The 18,322-nt window shown below is 38.2% G+C and overlaps 1 protein-coding gene across 1 annotated transcript in view; it reads right to left on the bottom strand.

Moving 5' to 3' along the window:
• Positions 1-1,983: 1,983 nt before the first annotated feature.
• Positions 1,984-18,322, bottom strand: part of FOXP1 (forkhead box P1) — a 414,947-nt gene continuing 398,608 nt past the window's right edge. Inside the window, exons 16-20 of the mRNA XM_018563026.1 lie at positions 17,131-17,232; positions 14,027-14,148; positions 9,674-9,743; positions 7,576-7,742; positions 1,984-2,140 (exon numbers count right to left, since the gene is read on the bottom strand). Coding sequence (XP_018418528.1) covers positions 1,996-2,140; positions 7,576-7,742; positions 9,674-9,743; positions 14,027-14,148; positions 17,131-17,232 — 606 coding nt within the window. The 3' untranslated portion in view covers positions 1,984-1,995. The remainder of the gene's footprint in view (positions 2,141-7,575; positions 7,743-9,673; positions 9,744-14,026; positions 14,149-17,130; positions 17,233-18,322) is intronic.

The raw sequence follows: 18,322 nt of genomic DNA, 5'->3' as shown, positions 1-18,322 counted from the left end.
TCATCTAAAAGATTATGTTCTTACAAAAAAAAATTGCTTCCAAGATTGCCCAGACATTTTGTTAACTTTCAACTTGGTACTACGTTACGCATATCCGGATTTGAAACACACACCTGATTTTTTTTTTTGCCACCCAATATTTTGTTTTTGTTTTGTACAGGTCCCTAGTTCAGGTCTTCACAATTCTGCCTAAGCTCCGCCCTGATCTATTATCCTTCTATATACAAAATGCTATATTTAAAAACAAGGTGGCTGTTTTACTAAGGAGCAAAGCGCATTCACTTTGCTTTAGTGAATGGGGTAAAACTGTGCTGACTTCGATTTATCCAATCACATACAAGTTAAAATCCATTTTTTTAAGTTTCCTTCCAGGTGTTTGGGTATACTTATGGATTTTTACCACATTCGCTAAGGTAATTAAAAGTTTCTGGAAAGTGAACATGCTCTATGCCTTTAAGAAATCGACCACAGAGGCTTAGGAAATGGAATTTTGTGTTGACCAGGGCTACAGCTACTGCACTTAGATAATCTCATGTTGCCATTGGCTGATTTCAAATGATGTAGTAAACATGTCTAAACAGAGAACACCGAACCTTGCTATGGAAGCCCCTTGCTTTCTGATTTCTAGGTACATCAAATTAGCATATTTTCTCCTATTTGCCTTTTATCTACATACATATACTGTATATTAAATATGTAAACATATGTAGATCCATGGCTGTGGTTTTTTTTTTTTTTTTACAGAACATGGACAGTGCTCTTCAACTACTATTCCCTACCAGGGACTTGTAACCATGCACAGAGAATCCTAGAAGCAGAGGAGATATCTACACCCTTTACTTGTCTATCAGTGTCAGTTCTTTCTTAAATTTACAAGCGTGTTTCGGTACTGGACGCACAGTATTCTCCCAGACCTTTAGTACCCATTAAAGGAGAAAGTTGCGAGCTGCATAATGCCTTGTGTTGTTGTCAATCGTTTTGACCAGTTGGGTTTGCTTTTACTAACAGTGCTAGTAAATACTGCTATCTAGGAATGAACTTTTTGCCACTTTGTGGCATTTGCTATGACCTTCATTGTTACAGAATTCTACCAGATCTTCCTTTCCATCTATAAGGGCAGTTTTTGTTTTGGGAAATGTTATGATGGAATGATTATATATTTATTGTTTGCTTTTGCTGTTTTTTTTTTTTTTTTGAGTGTCTGAAAGAAATGTGATTGCAACTTAAGCAAACTACAATGCATGACAGAAAATGTTTGAACAGTTGAAAGACATTCGGCATCATATAATAAAAACAACTATTAACATTCATCACAAAGTACAGAAAACATTATGCCTCCAAGAGGTCTTGGGCCTGAAGCAGAGGCCTGAGGTCAGAACTTAAATTGGTGTAGTACAATAAAAATAAAAGCAATACGTTAAGAAGTTTGGGATAATTACTATGCCTCTCCCTCTGTCCCATACATATATAAAAAGGTCACCCCTCCCGTCCCATATGGAAGCAAAAGAATTGATTTAAAGGCAGTGATAATCAGAACTACATGCAGTACTGTGCAAATACATTGTCCATTGGAATCCTTAAAATCTGGGCAAAGGGGATGACCTGCAGATTAGACGCACATGCTTATATCGATGTCCTCAGTGTCCCTTTTGGCAGAACAACAGTCCAAAGAGTCTGCTGTATGTGAAGAAGTGAAATTGGTTTAGCAAATTTTACAACACTGATGTTGACTGTGAGAGAGGAAGTTGCAAGTACCAAACAAGTCGATCCAATGCACAGAGTACAAATTCCTTTTTTTTTTTCTTCAACAAAAAAGTAGAAAAATCAAAAATACTCCCAAATGGGAAACTTGATGGCACTAAGAGTTAACACATGTCAAAGGTTTCAGATTAGGCTGGGAACTCTCCAGACTGTACAATAACGGAGATGTAACCTAAGCCTTGAACTGTCTTCATTCTCAGGATTGTGAAATAATGCATGGGTTTTTTTTTTTTTTTACTCCATGTCCTCATTTACTGGTTCATCTTCATAATCTCTGTCATGGTCAAAGTCAGGACTGTGGTTGGCTGTTGTTACTAGCGATAGTGGCCCTTCATGCTCGTCGGGATCCAGTGGTTCTTCTTTAACATGTACGTGGTGCCTATACACAAGACAAGAAAGGATATATGTATATAGCTCACAATATGTTTACAGTATCACACGTTAATATGGATAGATGTACTTTTTAAAATATATTTTATGTAAGTAGAACTAAACCTGACAGGATGACATTTAGTTTGCTAAAGCAAAGTGTTGTTGATCTTTTCCAGCCACTTCCTGTCTTGCTCAAGTGTTGGCCACAAGTCATTGTTCTGGACTGGTTTACTGATCGTGATAACATGTCTGCACAAAGTAAGTCTCAACCGGGGGAGCATGTGACAGGGTAACATCACAGGAGCACAGTTGGGAGACAGTTGTTACAGGAAATGCCTGAACAAGGACCATGATTAATGCCATCACAACGGACCAGGTATTTTTTTTGTTGAAAGCCGCAGATTTAAAACAATAAAAAAAACAAGATTTGACATTCCATTGATATATTAAATCTTATATATTTTAATCTTTGGGTTTAGATCCATTTTACACATATTGCACTTTCGCTGATGGATCAACTCTGAATTCTGGGCCACCACTATGGCCAAGGATTGCGAAAATAGATATAGCTTGGTTAAAATTTGCAGAAAGATGTAACTAAAAGTTAGTCCTGGACCAAACTTTAACCTTAGGTCCTTTCATATGACAATCATAAATGTCTGTCTGGTTTAAACTGGGAAATGCTAGCATATAATGAAGTTGGGTACAACTAGATCTTTGTCAATTCTGACAAATTTACTAGAACCTTGAACAGCAGATAGACATCAGGGGAAAAAAAGAATAAGATGGCAAAAGATGCTTTATGTTGTACATAATGTCAGCACACAACTGGTAAGTAAAACACAATAGCATTTGTGATCGAGTCTCCCCATCTCTTGGGGTTTGCAGCAGTTGTCCCCAATGCACCCCTGGTGCGTATGGTTTAACAAAGTGTCTCAAATAAATATAAATCATCTATATTTATTAAAGAACACCTGTTATAATAAAATATGGGAGCCACATTTGGTGTATGCTCCAGGACTTCATACCTTTGCCTCACTACTTGGTACGTCACCAAACTGACATGGTCATACCAAACATTTCAGGTGTCACATCAATTGATATACACATGCTTCTTCCAGATCAATGGCTCATCAATTAGTAAGGCAAGGATAAGCATATCAGCCCCAGAACATGCACCTGCACAAACTAATCATCAGTGGCTGTTTCTGTTCCGAAAGGTTCCTTTTAATTTTTCCAAATTAATTATCATAAACATTTACAACAAACACTACTATATATTTTCTTCACAAAGTATACTTAATATACTTGCATACATATGGATCGGCTAGCCTACTGTAATATATTTAACAATTACGATCCCGTAGGACAACATTTATATTTGAGAATTTTGTTTTCACCATATTACCAGGTAGCATTGATATAGTAAGAATAATTCATATTTAATCATTGTCATTAATATAAAAGACTCATTAATGTTATTTATGACACAACCAAACATTTGGCAGACAAATTAAACAAGACTTCATAAAGTAAAAGTGGGAATTATCGGGCCACCGAGTCATTTGCAGAGGCTGGGGGTAATCATTGCTTAATGTGTGTTCTGCTTCTCTAGTTAACATGCAGAACCTGTGAGCCAACTCTCTAGAGGATGACCCCAAGTGAGGTTCTATCATTAATCAACTTCAAGCACAACACTACAAGGAGACACCATGATACATGCTTTAAACTTCAAATTAATGCATATTTTTACAAACTGTCAATAAAGGAAGAAAAGCTCTGCCAGGAAACACAAACGGAGAAGGGGAGAAAGGGAAAAAAAAAAGCGCCTCGCTCAACACAACAATGTGATAAGAGAGCCCAGTCTTAACGAGAATAATAACACTGTCAGCTGTAAACAAGGGAAAACATGATCCCCAGCTCATGGTGGGCAAAAAAAGGACGCACTTGGGAGATGCGAACTGCCAAATTCCCCATTATGGAAGAGCATATGAATAACCCACAGGGGAATAGGGCTGATCGTACATAACAGCTATGATAACAAGAAAGAAACGCCAAGCGTAAATCATATTTACAGGCCTGACTTTACAAACAGCAATTACTTTTCCACTGCTGAGTGGCTTTTGTCATGCAAAATACTGCAAATGCGTAAACACCGCCTGGCCTTTGAAACAGTGAAGGGAAGTGTCATTTTATTGACATTATCTAACATTAGAGATGAGAAGCAGAAAGAAAAGCTCCTGTTCACTCATGATACAATTGACTTTCCATGGCAATGCCTAAAAATAGGAAGCCTTAATGAATTAGACTCCTATTCCCCTTGCTTACTGGGTTGCACCCCCCCACCCACATAAATGCATTTGCTAAGGTTAACTCTTCCAAAAGATGCAAGGAACTAATACACTAAATGGAACCAAACACTACATATAGAATAACTAATCAAAGGGACCACTTTTTGTTTAAATTTGGATTCCAGGCAGAAGACCAACATACAGAACCCATATGAGTTGTTCACTGAAACTACACTGATGTCCGCTTGTATGAAAGCAGTGTGTACAGCAAGCTTTTGTAAAGAATTAGTTAAGCTTTGTTGAAGCATTTAAAGCTGAAATCCAGTATTACCATCAGTTTTGCATGGTTGTACCAGCTCCTCTGCTGGACTGATATTGCTTTGTTTGATTTTGCTGCACATTGAGCTTCTCAGAGTGTGCATAAGAAGCTGCAGCAAATCAGATCAGAGGATTTCAAGTATTGGCTAGTATTTTCCTCCCCAGCCTTGCCATCAATGGCTTGCCGCTTTTATTAATTGGATAAGTACATGAGGGGATGTACTTGTACTTGGGCCTGAAAAAGTGGCATCGGGACATCCCTAGATTTAAGTTTAGGGATGTTCAGATACCAAGTACTGTACATGTACAGATACGTTCCCAGCTCCAAGACATTTATGCAGTTCGCAGCTTCTAGGATTCATTCAATGACTAAGCGTGTCACAAAACCTATTGAGCCAGTTTCGATCAGGGCAGAAGTCAATAGTGTGTTGCCCTACATCGAAGCCCAATTAAAGCCTCTGTATGTATTACTGTAATGCAGTCAGGCTGCATACACAGTAATAAATATGCTATTTTTTTAAATTGGTATGGTAAAAATACCCTGCGCTGGCAGCATCTTCGAGAGTAAGACTTCTGCTCTCATGGATAAGCAGAAAACCAGGTCTCCCGAGGTCTGAAACTCCCCCTGCACACCGTTCCAATCAACAGCACTTGTTTTTCAAGCATCACTGTTGACTGGAGCAGTATGGAGGGGGGAACATGTAGAACCGCTGAAGACCTGGGCTGATGTGTTGTGTATGGTAGCAGTTGTCCAACTCACCAACGTTCTGCCAGCACAGCGTATATTACCCTTGCTGCAGAACTTTGGCAACTTACAAAAAAAGAAAAGAGCAGCAAATGTGTCATTTTATATGCAGCTTGACTGCATTACAGTAATTAAATTCAGGGGGTTCAACTGGACTTTGAAGTTGTCCCCACTTTTATAGGAAGCAAATGCCACCTGCCCCTGAGCAGAGGCATATGTGTTTGCCGCAAGCCCTGTAAAAAGGGTAGACCAAATTTTTCAGTTTTGAAGGGTACACCCTTGCTGAGGAAAGATTTGCACATCTCAATAATCCTCTTATTTGTCCACTCTGGAAAAAGAGCAGCAAACCTCTTAGCTGTTAAAAGGAATTGGGTTCCAATGGTGTACACAGCATGAAGTACACTGCTCTGTAGATAGCACTGGAAGCTATAAGGATGAAAGTCCTACAAACCCCCATTAGGACAAATTCTGCAAGCTGGATCTTTGAATAAAAAGAGCCGTAACATTATAGCATCATAAAGATGCATACGACCAGAGAAGGCTGCGTAATTTCTAGAGCGATTCTACAGTTTCCATGCTAACAAGGTAAATGCCGAGATAATGTTAGCGTTTAAAGCTTGATTGAGTCTAATTTATTGGGATGCTCAAAAAGTAGACGCATCATAACTGTTTACTGCAGTTTTTAAAGAGAATGCAGCGTGGCGGTTTCACACCAAATGTATCTCGGCGGCATTAAGGAAAAACAAATTGTCGTTGCAATTAATCAAGCTCCCTTTCCTGCAGAATGCAGTAACTTTAAAGATGTATTTGTGTGTTATTTTCATTTGCGCTGTGGCAGTTTAAGGGCACATAAAAATTCAAAAATATTTTGTTAGGCTTTTAAGCCTTTGTAAATATCTCTCATGGGTTGACTTAAGCTGAAATCATTTCAACAAGGTGCGCACCAGGTTTCTGTATGAATTTGGATTTGTTTCTTTTTAACAATTTGGGTAAAAATGATATATGAAGAACTGTGACTTCTCCCTTATTTATACAATTTGGTTTATCTCCATCAAGTAAACTTGTCACTTTGGTTGAGGTCATTTAACATGTTTGCATTGAAGCCGGCACCCTATATTGTAGATACTTACCTTTCTGAGGTCCACCGAAACTCCAACCACCAGCAATCACCGTGATATAACTTAGCAAGTAGCAGTTATTCACGTTTAACTGGATTGGTTCTGGAATGTTGAAGACATTTCATAGCTTATCCAAGCCACTTGTTCAGATCTAATCAGCATCTACAGCAAACTCCACCAATTATAACTTGATATCATTTATATTTCTGATAGAGGAACATAACCTTCTCCTCCTCCATCCATGATGTGATCATCAAGGTCTGAATGGTCAATCGCCAGATGCCAGCTTTGTTATGTAAAGGCAGGGGGAGGGTCCTTAGCCCTGTGTAAGTTCTAACAGAGACCACTGCCACTCCATCAACCAGCTGGAGCACCGTAATATAACTGGTACGTTTGTGTATAGAGGAACATGACCTTGTCCCCTTCTTTCCACATTGTGATAGTGTCTAAACGGCCAATTGTCAGGGTCCAGCTTTGTCAGGTGGTGGCAGGGGGAGGGTCCTCAGCCTTGTGTAGGTTCCAACAGAAATGGCTGCCACCCCATCCATCAGCTGGAACACTGACATAACTGGTATTGCCAAAATGGAGGAGCATGACCCTTACATTCTTGATGCGATGGTCATAGTCTGAAAAGGCAATCGCTAGGTCTCAACTTTTTGTCACATGGTGGCAGGGGGATTGTAAGCTTCAACAGAGACTGACACTGGGCTTACCCAGGGTTTGCTAGATGTGAATGGGGCAGCAGGTGAGCATGAAGAAAATAAGTATCAGTAGCAGGTAAGCTATCAAGAGAACCTACAAATGCATTTGAATGGGCTCTCTCACCCTTTGCTTCCTTAGACCACTATAAATTGTTATAAAGTAGGCACTTTTGGATCTAGTGTGATACAACTGAATCTGTCCATATGTAAGTTATCACAATTAATAAAATAAGTGTTCAACAATGCACTGCACGAGCCCCGATACTTACATTCCTTGCATAGGGGAACGTCCCGGGCTGCTGTCACTGCCATTGCTGTTGCCATGCTCGATCACACCATTGAGTTCTTCCCGCATGGCACTGGCTAAACTGGTCAGAACAGGGTTTCCCATGGAAGCCGTAGTGTATAGAGGTATACTGTTCTCAGCCATTGAAGCCTATTGCAAAAGACAGGAACAAACAGAGTTTTCAGATGTTATACAAGACTGGAACAAAACCCTTTAAAAGTATGCAAAATCTCGAGGCACCATAGCCTAAAATGGGGTCCTCCTTTACATCAGAAACCTCCCTTCACATCAGAGTCCTCAGTCCTCCTTAACATTAGAGGTGCAGTGTGAGAGATATGATGCCTTGCCTCTTCAAGAAAGCACATATTTGCTCTAATTTAAGATATATTCACAGCAGGGAGGGCCAGAAAACTGTTTTACAGGATGGGAAAAAGTCAGTGCAGTGGTGAGACTTCGGGGGGATTTAGGGTTGGCACTCCAGCACAGGGGGAGGACCAAGAGCTATGCAGGCTGGTTGCTTGCATCCTAGCAACTGATGATGCAATTGGCTGCCAGGACGCAGGCGGCCAGAACTCGCATAACAATATGCACCAACCACAGCAACTAATCAATTTTAACACGCACCCGTGATGAACCCAGGCAGCACCCTGGTTGAGAAAGGCGGTATTGGACAATGTTTGCTAACCTTTGACCCTTGATAAATATGTTTATGATATAAATATTGCAATAGGGCTACATTCATATTATTTTCCATCATTATACATTGCGTGTGAAATAATTTTGTTTGGGATACATTATTCTTAATGGCAGCTTTCCATTAACGCTATGGGAGATAAAAAACAAAAAAACAAACTGAAGTTGCATTTTCATGCATTCTAAAATTCCCATGATTCATGCAACTAGGGCAAAGACAAATTTGTTATCCGAATGAATGGGCACCAATAAGAAAAATAACTATAATGTAACTTTGAGGCGTACATATATACAAAAAAAATAAAAAATAAACATGCATTTCTTTTCCAAAACAAGCAATGTTAAATCTGCTGAGCCTTCTAATTGGAATTAGTCATCGTTAAAGAAGGGATCTGATAGAATATAGGATCATTTCATTTTGCCTTTCAGCCTCATGAATGTAAATTGTGCTTGTAATCTTAATAGTATTCTACAGACAGAACAGCCTTTAAAATCATATTTCACAAGACTCCGGGGACAGTAAGCAACTAATGAACAGTATTTACAATTCCTTCCTTTCAGTGTTGTCACTGTTTGACTTCTAATAATTAGAGAGAATACGGGAGAAGGAAAGAAAAAAAAAAACATTCCCTGCTTTATTTTGCAATTAATGTTTTATCATGTTTTTTTTTTTTAACAAACCAAACAAATTATAAAGCAACAATGATGCCTCTAAAACTAAAAATGGATCAAAAAGAGAATATATTTATTATGCATTTGGGTTATTTAATAAACATATAGCAAATAAAAGAGGGTTAATCCTATAAATTCTAGTGAGAAGTGATATTATTACTATATCAGTATAATAATAATGATAAATATTAAATAATTTAAAATAACTGGTCTTAGAACGAACAACTAATTGCAGATTAGGTAAAGAGGAATGTATCCATCAGGAATAGGTATTTGAAAATGTGCACCAGTTTTTTTTTCTTTATTTTTAATCCTGCTTTTTTTTTCCTCTAGACCCTGGAACAATAGGAGGTCATGTGACATGATATTCTTTCATTCCCCACATTAATAGCTCTGCTCGAGTAATTACACTTGTGGTATTTTTGCCTCAAGTGAAATTCTGAAATAAGAGGATGGAAATTATGATACTGCTGATAAATATTAATAAGTGAACTTTTAATTTTTGCCACAATATTCAAAATGCTAAGCATCTAACTAATGCTGAAGCAGACTGATATGTGCCTGCCTCCAGGGACCGCGATGCTTTATGCACTTAAGAAAAAAAAAAGTTTAACAGAATTAAAATTTAATATCTAATTAGAGCCAGGATAATATATTTTGCAATAAGCAGAAAAGACATGCGATGACGGCGAGAATGGGAGGATGGCAGAACTTACCTGCAAAGCAGCATTAAGAGGTGTGCAGTAAGGGTGACTTGTCTGAATGTTTTTGATAAGCGAAGGACTACTGCATGTAAAAAAAATATATATATATATATATTTGTATATGTTTTTACAAAAAATAAATAGCTCAGCGTTTTTTTTTTATTAAGCATAAAAAATTAAGTGGAAAAAAAAATACATAAAAGCAGTACAGTATTATACTGTAAAATGTACAAGCTTTACACCTGCAGGAAGGAGGTTCATTTAGATGCAGTACAGGCTCATTTAACTTCAACACAATACAGAATGTGCGGGATGTAATAGAAATTACAGCATTGATTCCTCACATGTATAATTATTTTGCAAATAACAATAACGCTATGTAAAAAGCATTTTAATGTTAGCTACTAGTGTCTATCCTCTCTGCAGGCATAAACCGGAATATTGTGCTCATTATTTAACAATGCAAAAAAATAAACTTACAATATAATTTAATATCCTATTTTGTGCCACAGAGACCAATAATTTGGACATTGACACCAAAATAGAATGCACTTCCCGTTCAAAGTACTGATGAAGAGTGGAGTATCTTTTAGCTATGTGTGTTCTATTTATAAGTGTAAGGGGCTTTTCATTCCTTAAGTATTGTTCCCACGGTATTACAGACCTTCATTATAATTTGCTCTGCTATTATACATTATTTAAAAAATGCTCTTGTTAAACTAGTACTGCCAAAGAGTGAATCGGCTTAGCCAAGAATATTTTACATCCACCACTTAGACATGAAATGTGTACCTATTAGGGATGCACCAATACCGATACTAGTATCCGTACCGATGCCGAGTATGTGGACGAGTACTCGCACTCGTCCAAATGCTCCCATGTCTAGCCCGATATTTTCGGTATCAGGAAGTCAGGCAGCGAGAGCAAGTGATGAGGGAGCATGGAGCCGGCTTCCAGGCCAATCAGGAAGCCAGGCAGCGTGTAATGACTCGCTGCCCAGCTTCCTGATTGGTTGGGAAGCTGGCCAATCAGGAAGCCGGGTGCTGTGCAATGACGCGGCGTCCGGCATTCTGATTGGCCGGGAAGCCAGCTTCATGCTCCCTTGTCACCTCATGACAAGGGAGCATGGAGCCGGCTTCCCGGGCCAATCAGAAAGCTGGGTGCCGCGTCATTACATAGTGCCCGGCTTCCTGATTGGCCAGAAAGCCCACTTCATGCTTTCTCATCACCTAGTGACGAGAAGCATGGGGACAGCTTCCCTGCTAATCGGGAAGCCGGGTGGCGAGTCTTTACACGCCGCTCAGCTTCCCAGCAAATCAGGAAGCCAAGTGGCGAGTCATTACACGCCGCCTGGCTTCCTTAATGGGACTTTCGGTAGTCGGTATCAGTGCATCCCTAGTACTTATTAATATAAAAATATCTAAAGGCAGTGGCTTGCATATTTTTAGGGGTTATTCAATGTCTGGTGGAATATTCCTCTTAGAGCCTGATGCATGGACTACTTTGTTCACTCTTTTGTAACTGTCTTTCCAGTGGAGATTGGTTTACATGGATTGTAGAATGATGGCCTTTGGTTCATCTAAACGTTGCATGCTTCTGCTAAGTTAGCAGTGCTAACATTGGCTTTTTTTTTCTGAAGTAAAGAGGTGAAAGTCAAGCAACAGCCTGCACTTCATTCAAAGTTCTCCAAGCAACAGCTTAGAATTTTATCAACACTGGCCTCTCAAACAGACATTTAAAAATAAAACAGAAGCAAGCATGAAATGTGGTGTATCCTTTTGTCTCCCTTATGAAACCAAATATAGGAGGGGTTTTGAAGCTTTCTTTTGTGTGTATGGTGGAATTATAATCTCTAGCTGTCAACGTTTTGGTGATTTATCTGTCATTTTCAAGCCCCTGATGTTCTGACATTGTTCTATCAAAATATAAGAATATTGGGTGTGTATTAGGATGGCCTAGGCAGGGTATAAATGGTACTAATAACAGATATTCCATTGTTGATAAGCATTTGCAAATGTAATGACAGAGATAGTGATTGAGATTATATATATATATATATATAAGCTCAACAAATGTTAAAGTGACCTGGTGCCCAGACAATGCACACTTAAATATTTATGTATTCTGCACAAAGCACTAAAAAACAAGCCCTCATTAAACCTCTGTACCTTCAGGCATTGTGGAGAAATTAATCTTCAAATTTCACAACAAAGGCAGATAAATCTTTTTTTCTATTACTTCTAATGTAAACAGCAGATGTTCCTAATCTGTTAGAAAGACTGAAGCCTGACTTTAGAGTCATTTTTGTGAACTTTTAGCTTGAATTACTCCATGTTGAAGGCTGATAGAGAGGCCAGCGCTGGCTAGTTTTAGAGTTCTTTTGTTGCTTATTAAGAATATGTAAAAACTGTATTGTCCACAGTCTGGGCACAGGTGCACTAAATATCCAATACAATATATAAAATAGTTAGTGTATACTGAAAATGCATAAGCCATAAATGTATGTTTTTGAAATAAAGGCATTGTGAAAACAATATAAAAGCAGAATTATTATTTCCTGGGTTTGGAAGGATTACAGGTGCATTAATCTTGCTTTAAAGCCCAACTCTCCCAACACTGACATTTCCAACGGGTACTGAATTGTTGAATTATGTTTCAACGTCTTACATCATTCAGAGACTCCAATGGTAAGATTTCTCTGCAGTAGTTTGTAACCAGCCTCTCCTTCAAGGCAAGGCCAGGTGCCACTCTTATGCAGCTTCCTTCTCTAATTAATTGTTTATTCTGCATAACCGAGAACCCACCAGAGGCATATGAAACCTTGTTCTGGCTATGAAGTAGTTGCAACAGATAGGCAGAATGAGGTCATGTGGAGTGGACATATTTCTGATGGAGCTCCCAGGTAATCTAATAAATTAGGATGTGAGTCAATTTTCAGCAACCAGGTAAAATGAAAATTTGTTTTGGTTACAGTTGGGTTTTAACTTTGGAAAACAATTTCAGGCGGACCCTTTTGAGTCATGCCACAAATAAGAAATAACAAAAGTAAGAAATACACGAAGATAAATCAAAACAGGCATACATTACTAATACTATTCCCAACGTGCCTGCTGTTGGATAAGGTTAATAGTTACTTATTCTAACATTTGACTTAAGATAGTCATATACACCACATTTTTTATGTATAGCAATTAGCATTTGTCACATAACTCAAAAGTACTGCCCATAGTAAACACATTTGGCATTTTTTCTGAAGGTCATTTCTGCATATGGTGGAGGAAGCCATTTTGTAGACTGAACTCCTAATTAGAACATCAACATTTCCTAGAAACCAGCAACACTTTTAAGCCACAAATGGGCTAAATCCACAAACTTACACCTGAAGAAGTAATAGGTTGGATTTGCATGAACACTGGGTCAACCAGAATGTCTACCTCCACTATAGGCAGGACAAGAACACATAACCAATAATATAGGTAAAAACAAACAAACATATTCTTGGAGGAATAGCACAAACTTCAGTAGATGTTAGAGAGTTGCTGCATGGAATGTTGGCAAATGAAACATGCAAAGAGAAGTAACTTTGAAAGAGGATAGGTGGCAACACATAAAAAAAGCAAATCAAGCAAGTTAAAGCTCTTACTGTGCATTAAGTTCGTCAAAGTGTTCATCAGGGCAGTATTTTCGAGGACGGCCTCTCTGAATATGACGGCCACGTTTAAACTCTTCATCATCAACAGTCCAAACGGACCCATAATCATCCTCTACTCTGACAAAGCACTTATGGAGAGACAGATTGGTGCGAATGGCACCCTGGGACCAAAGCAGCAGCAACAAGGATGAAGTGATTTTTGAAAAAAAGAAATGGGAAAGCGGAAAGCAAAAAAGGGACGGGGAAAAGGCATACAAAAGGATGTCAGGGAGGGAATGAAAGCAAGAAAAAGTGGGGGAAGCAGCACAAACAATGAAGGGAAAGGAAAAAGAACATAACAATGCATAAGCAAATGGTTGGTGAGGGTTAACAGGTATGGGTACTTTAACAGAACTTGCCCTATGTGAAAAGTGACAGCCCTTTTGTGGTCTACACCAATATTCATTGGAAAATGTTGCCAGATTTGTATAGGCTAAATATTGGTTAGGCCTCAAAAAATAGTTGTCAGCAATTGGCACAAGTGACAGGTTCCTTTAAAAAGCACCAGGCAAGTGATGCAGCATACACCAAGGCAAGCGGGACAGGGGTACAGTGGGCATACAAAATGGCAGGGGATGATGTCTTGTGCTTTCCTCTGAGCACACCTCCACTACTCCATCACCACATGTACAATAACACACTACACTAAGAAGTTCAAAGGATGGTGGACGTACCCACTGATCTTTTGTGGCCTCCTTTTTTGGAATTCTATTTCATCCACTGTCCATACTGCCCCTTTTACGTTTTCTACTCGCACAAAACACTTGTGTAGACTAAGATTATGACGCACTGCATTCTGCAGCAGGGACAGGAGAAAAAACATTCAAAGGTGAGCGCTGATTATCGGCAGCAATAACCATCTACACATCATTTTTAGCATTAAAGAAAGAAAAATTAGCAGGCTGGTTTCATTTTAATTAATCATATATGCTATTAGGCTTCAACAACTGACACCATATTGTATTGTATTGTAGGTCTTCTTTATATTTTCATCTTAAGTGTCTCTTATGTTTCTTGGAATCTTTTTGTATTTTTTGTTGGGAAACAAAAAGATGTATGTGAAAAAACGAAAACATAACATTTTATTTTAGGAAAGGGTTGGCAACCCTGTCAAGTGGGAAATACTTACCCTCTCAACATCCTAATGACTATTATCACCGGTGTTTTATCAAAGTTTGTATAACACATTTTAACGTAATCACGCCCTTTTTTCCAGGGTTTAAATATGTGACCGGCAAAAGGTGTAGAATTCAAAGCCTTCTCAGCTGTTCCAGGGCAGATCGGCTCTCCTGTACATCTGCGATGCCGATCTGCCCTGGAATAGCTGAGAAAGCTTTGAATTCTACACCTTTTACCAATCACATATTTTAACCCCGGGAAAAATGGGCGTGATTACGTTAAAATGTGTGACCACGTGACCGGTTTATTGAAAAAAAAAAAGTTATGGCTTTAGCATATAGACATCTGTATGCCTATTATAAAACCTAAAGACTAAGGGATCACACATTTTCCTTGCAGTTTTAATCCTTATTTTATCAGTTTATCCAGTGCTCATGGTTTTTCATTCAGTCTTCACTCAATTTCTTTTTATAGCAGCATTTACCCTGGCCATTGCCCATCAACTAGAAAAGAAGAGTTAAAAACTGAATGAACACAGAATAAAAACAGACTTTGCTTTTTTTTTTTTTTTTTATTTGCTTTCCACTGGTGGTGATGTAAAAAATGCAAACCACTAGACTCAAACTGGAAAATACTATATACTAAGAAACCATGCTTTGGGAGTTTCCATGGACAAAAAGGAATTTGAAAATAAAGACCTATATTGTCTTGTGATCTCCTTCTTCCTTCTAAAAGGAAAAGCAGAGCAAATGGATCAAAAACTGAAAGAACAACATGCCATGAAAGCTGGCACATAACCTTTAAGTGCAAAAACATTTTAAATAGTTTTGGATAGAATAGGAATGGGACAGAACCTCTGTCAGGATTTTATTGCTGCCGGTGTTGCCATTGCAAGCGTTAAACTTTTGTCCTCTGTGGTCACCATGTGAGGTCAATGTGTGGTCAAAAATCATTAAAAAAAGAGGTTCTAAGCATTCAATCCCAAAAAAAGTTTAATTTTGATTTAATCAGTGGTTTAAGTTTAGCTTTAAGTCCACTTTTCTGGGTTTGTCAGTAGTCAACATTGTACAGCACACTACTTCTTTCATAAAGATTGACAATTCAAATTTGGAAACAATATTAATAATGGGATAACTGGCTTCATGTTGTCTGAAGGCTCAATATGCTCTCATGGGTTCAACATCTTCTTCCTATATCCTTATCTGCATATACTTTTAACTGGGCTGCTCTCTCTATACACACATAGATGGAAACCTATCTCTCTCTGGCTCTCTGACTAGTGGCCAGGACAATGTTCGGACCTTATGACCATTTCCTAAGCTCAATCGATCTGCACAGATCAATTCAGTGACCAGTAAGCTGGCGGGATGAAGTGGGTGTAAAAACATAATAAAGATAAAAATAAAAATGCAATTTTTGGCCACTTACACTAGATATATCTAATTAAAAAAACACAGTGAGCCTTCACACATATATGTTTCCTTAAAAAGTCATATTTTACAACATTTCAATGGTGAAAATGAACATCATTGTTAATCTTACCTTTTAATAAAAATAATAATTTACTATTTCTATAAACATGCTATATTTTGTGAAGTGAATCAAAGTCTAAGATAATGGACCAACCACCAGTAACCAGGGACCTCAGAAAGACGTCTGCTGACACCACTACTTTTTAGTTAGCCAATTAATAAACATGAATGATTTAAAGTGTATGTACAGCCCATTTTTATAGTTTAGCGTAGACTATGGAAATGTTAGGACCCCCGTCATTAGATTTCTTGTTATCTGTGTCCCATTGGGGAGATATTAATTCCCTTCCTGTCCCACAGACACAACAGGAGGTAAGTAGAAATCTCACTAAAGTGAGGAAAGTCACTTCTTAGATGGATGACACCGGAACAAGTGTCCCCACTGGAAGATTTTCCCTCTACTTCTGTTCTAGTGATAACTAGACATGTGCATTCGGATTCGGACAAACCTGCAAATCAACGAAAATCATTTGATGCGGCGGTTCGTCCGAAATTACAAATTTAATATATGCCCGAATATACTAAAATGATATTCAGGCATACATAAATTAGTTTTCAGGACATGCCCGCCGCCATCTTGGAGGCGGAGTGTATGACGTCACATGACTGTGCCATCACACGTGGAACGAGCGTAGGCCAGGGCGACCACTGGCGCGTTCTGCGCATGTGGGCCACCATTTTGGAGCAGATCTTGGTATACAACAAGATGGCGGCGCTCGAATACGGTTTCAGTGTGTGGTTTCGGATTCGGAGGCAAAAAAATTTGTTTCCTTTGATGAAAGGAATGACATCGTTTTTCGTTTTCATTTGTTTCATCTGGAAACCAATATTTTTGTTGTGCACATGTCTAGTGATAACTCAAACTTTGTGATTTTCCTATTACTTTCAGTTCTGATGACAGTGGTCACTAGGCCAAATAGGGTGAATCTTTCTAACAGGAATAAAAATAGATAACTTGTCAGGGGTTTTAACCCTTTTCTTCTCTATGCTAAAAAAAAAGTTTTGGTTTTAGAAAAGCTTTAAATATCAGCTACAAATGGAGCCTAGATCTTCTAACTATATCAAACATCTGTCTATGGTTTTACATTTATATTATATTTGTTATAAAAACAATAAATAAGTTGTACCTTCCACGTTGCTGCATTGCGCCGGAAGTAGGCAAACATTCGTGTGAACCAATTGTAGATTTCATTTAGTGTTAGTTGCTTTTCAGGGGATTCAAGAATTCCCTACGTGAACAATAATGACACGTTATAATAAGAAGGATATTCCAGTTTTAACATTTTTACCTATACAGGAGTTTTGAGTATCATTGAGTACATTGATTTTTCAGCTTAGTACTACTCATCTGTGAACTGTTGAATTAAAGTGCAAATACAGGATTGCTTCTTTCAAAAAGTTCTGAAATACAGTCTTCAAAACCTTTATTGAGCATGAACACTTTTATGTTTATTAATGACAGGAAATGTGCATTGGTAAAAGGACCGATGGCGCCACTTTACACAACCAGAACACCAACTGTAACATTCAACATAAAGCCAGATTCATTAGGATATGGTTTCATGAGCTTAGTGTGGAGAAACTCGAGTGACCTGCACAGAGCCCTGACCTCAGCCCTACTGTATACCTGAATTGAATTGAGCCATGTCATTTTTGGACCACATCAGTACCCGAGGGGTTTAATTAAAGAGCACCTACCTGGAAAATTACAATCAGGAATTTTAGGTGCAATGGGATTAGGAAATATACATTGTTCAGTATGGTCTTCCTCTACTGAAGCCTGTGTCAGAAAATTTCCCTACTAACTAAGAGGAAGATCTTTTGACACTTGAAAATGGGAAATTATCGCCAAAGCAATTACATATTAAGATTAAGATATTAGATTAAAATTAAAAATGTTTACCCTGCAATCAAATTGCTTAAGTTTTTTTTTAAATTAAAGTTCCCTTTTAAATGGAGTTTGCCAATGTAGTAAACACATAACTCCCAGCATGATCAAGGTAAATTAAAGATCAAGGAACGACATCCATCCCCCTTTCGCCAAGAATGGTATGGACCAGATACACCTGCAAATTTGCATCTAGTTCAATTACTTAGTAGAGCAATAACTTAACTAATACTGTAGCAAAGGCCTGCTTCAAAAGCAGTATAAACAGGTGTAGATTAAATTGGAATATCCCCACACACTCATCTATGACATGGAAATCAAAGAAAATGTATATTAAAATAGAGTTGTGTATAATTTGAGGATAATGCAACAAACGGTGAATAAAATTTAAAAGCACAATCCCAGATCCTAAAGCGTAATTATTTTTTTAC

This window comes from Nanorana parkeri, unplaced genomic scaffold (genome assembly GCF_000935625.1).
Source record: "Nanorana parkeri isolate BGI_ZX_2015 unplaced genomic scaffold, ASM93562v1 scaffold624, whole genome shotgun sequence".
Taxonomy (NCBI): Eukaryota; Metazoa; Chordata; class Amphibia; order Anura; family Dicroglossidae; genus Nanorana; species Nanorana parkeri.
Note: the sequence above shows the minus strand (reverse complement) of the source record. Positions and strands in the feature narration are given on the sequence as shown.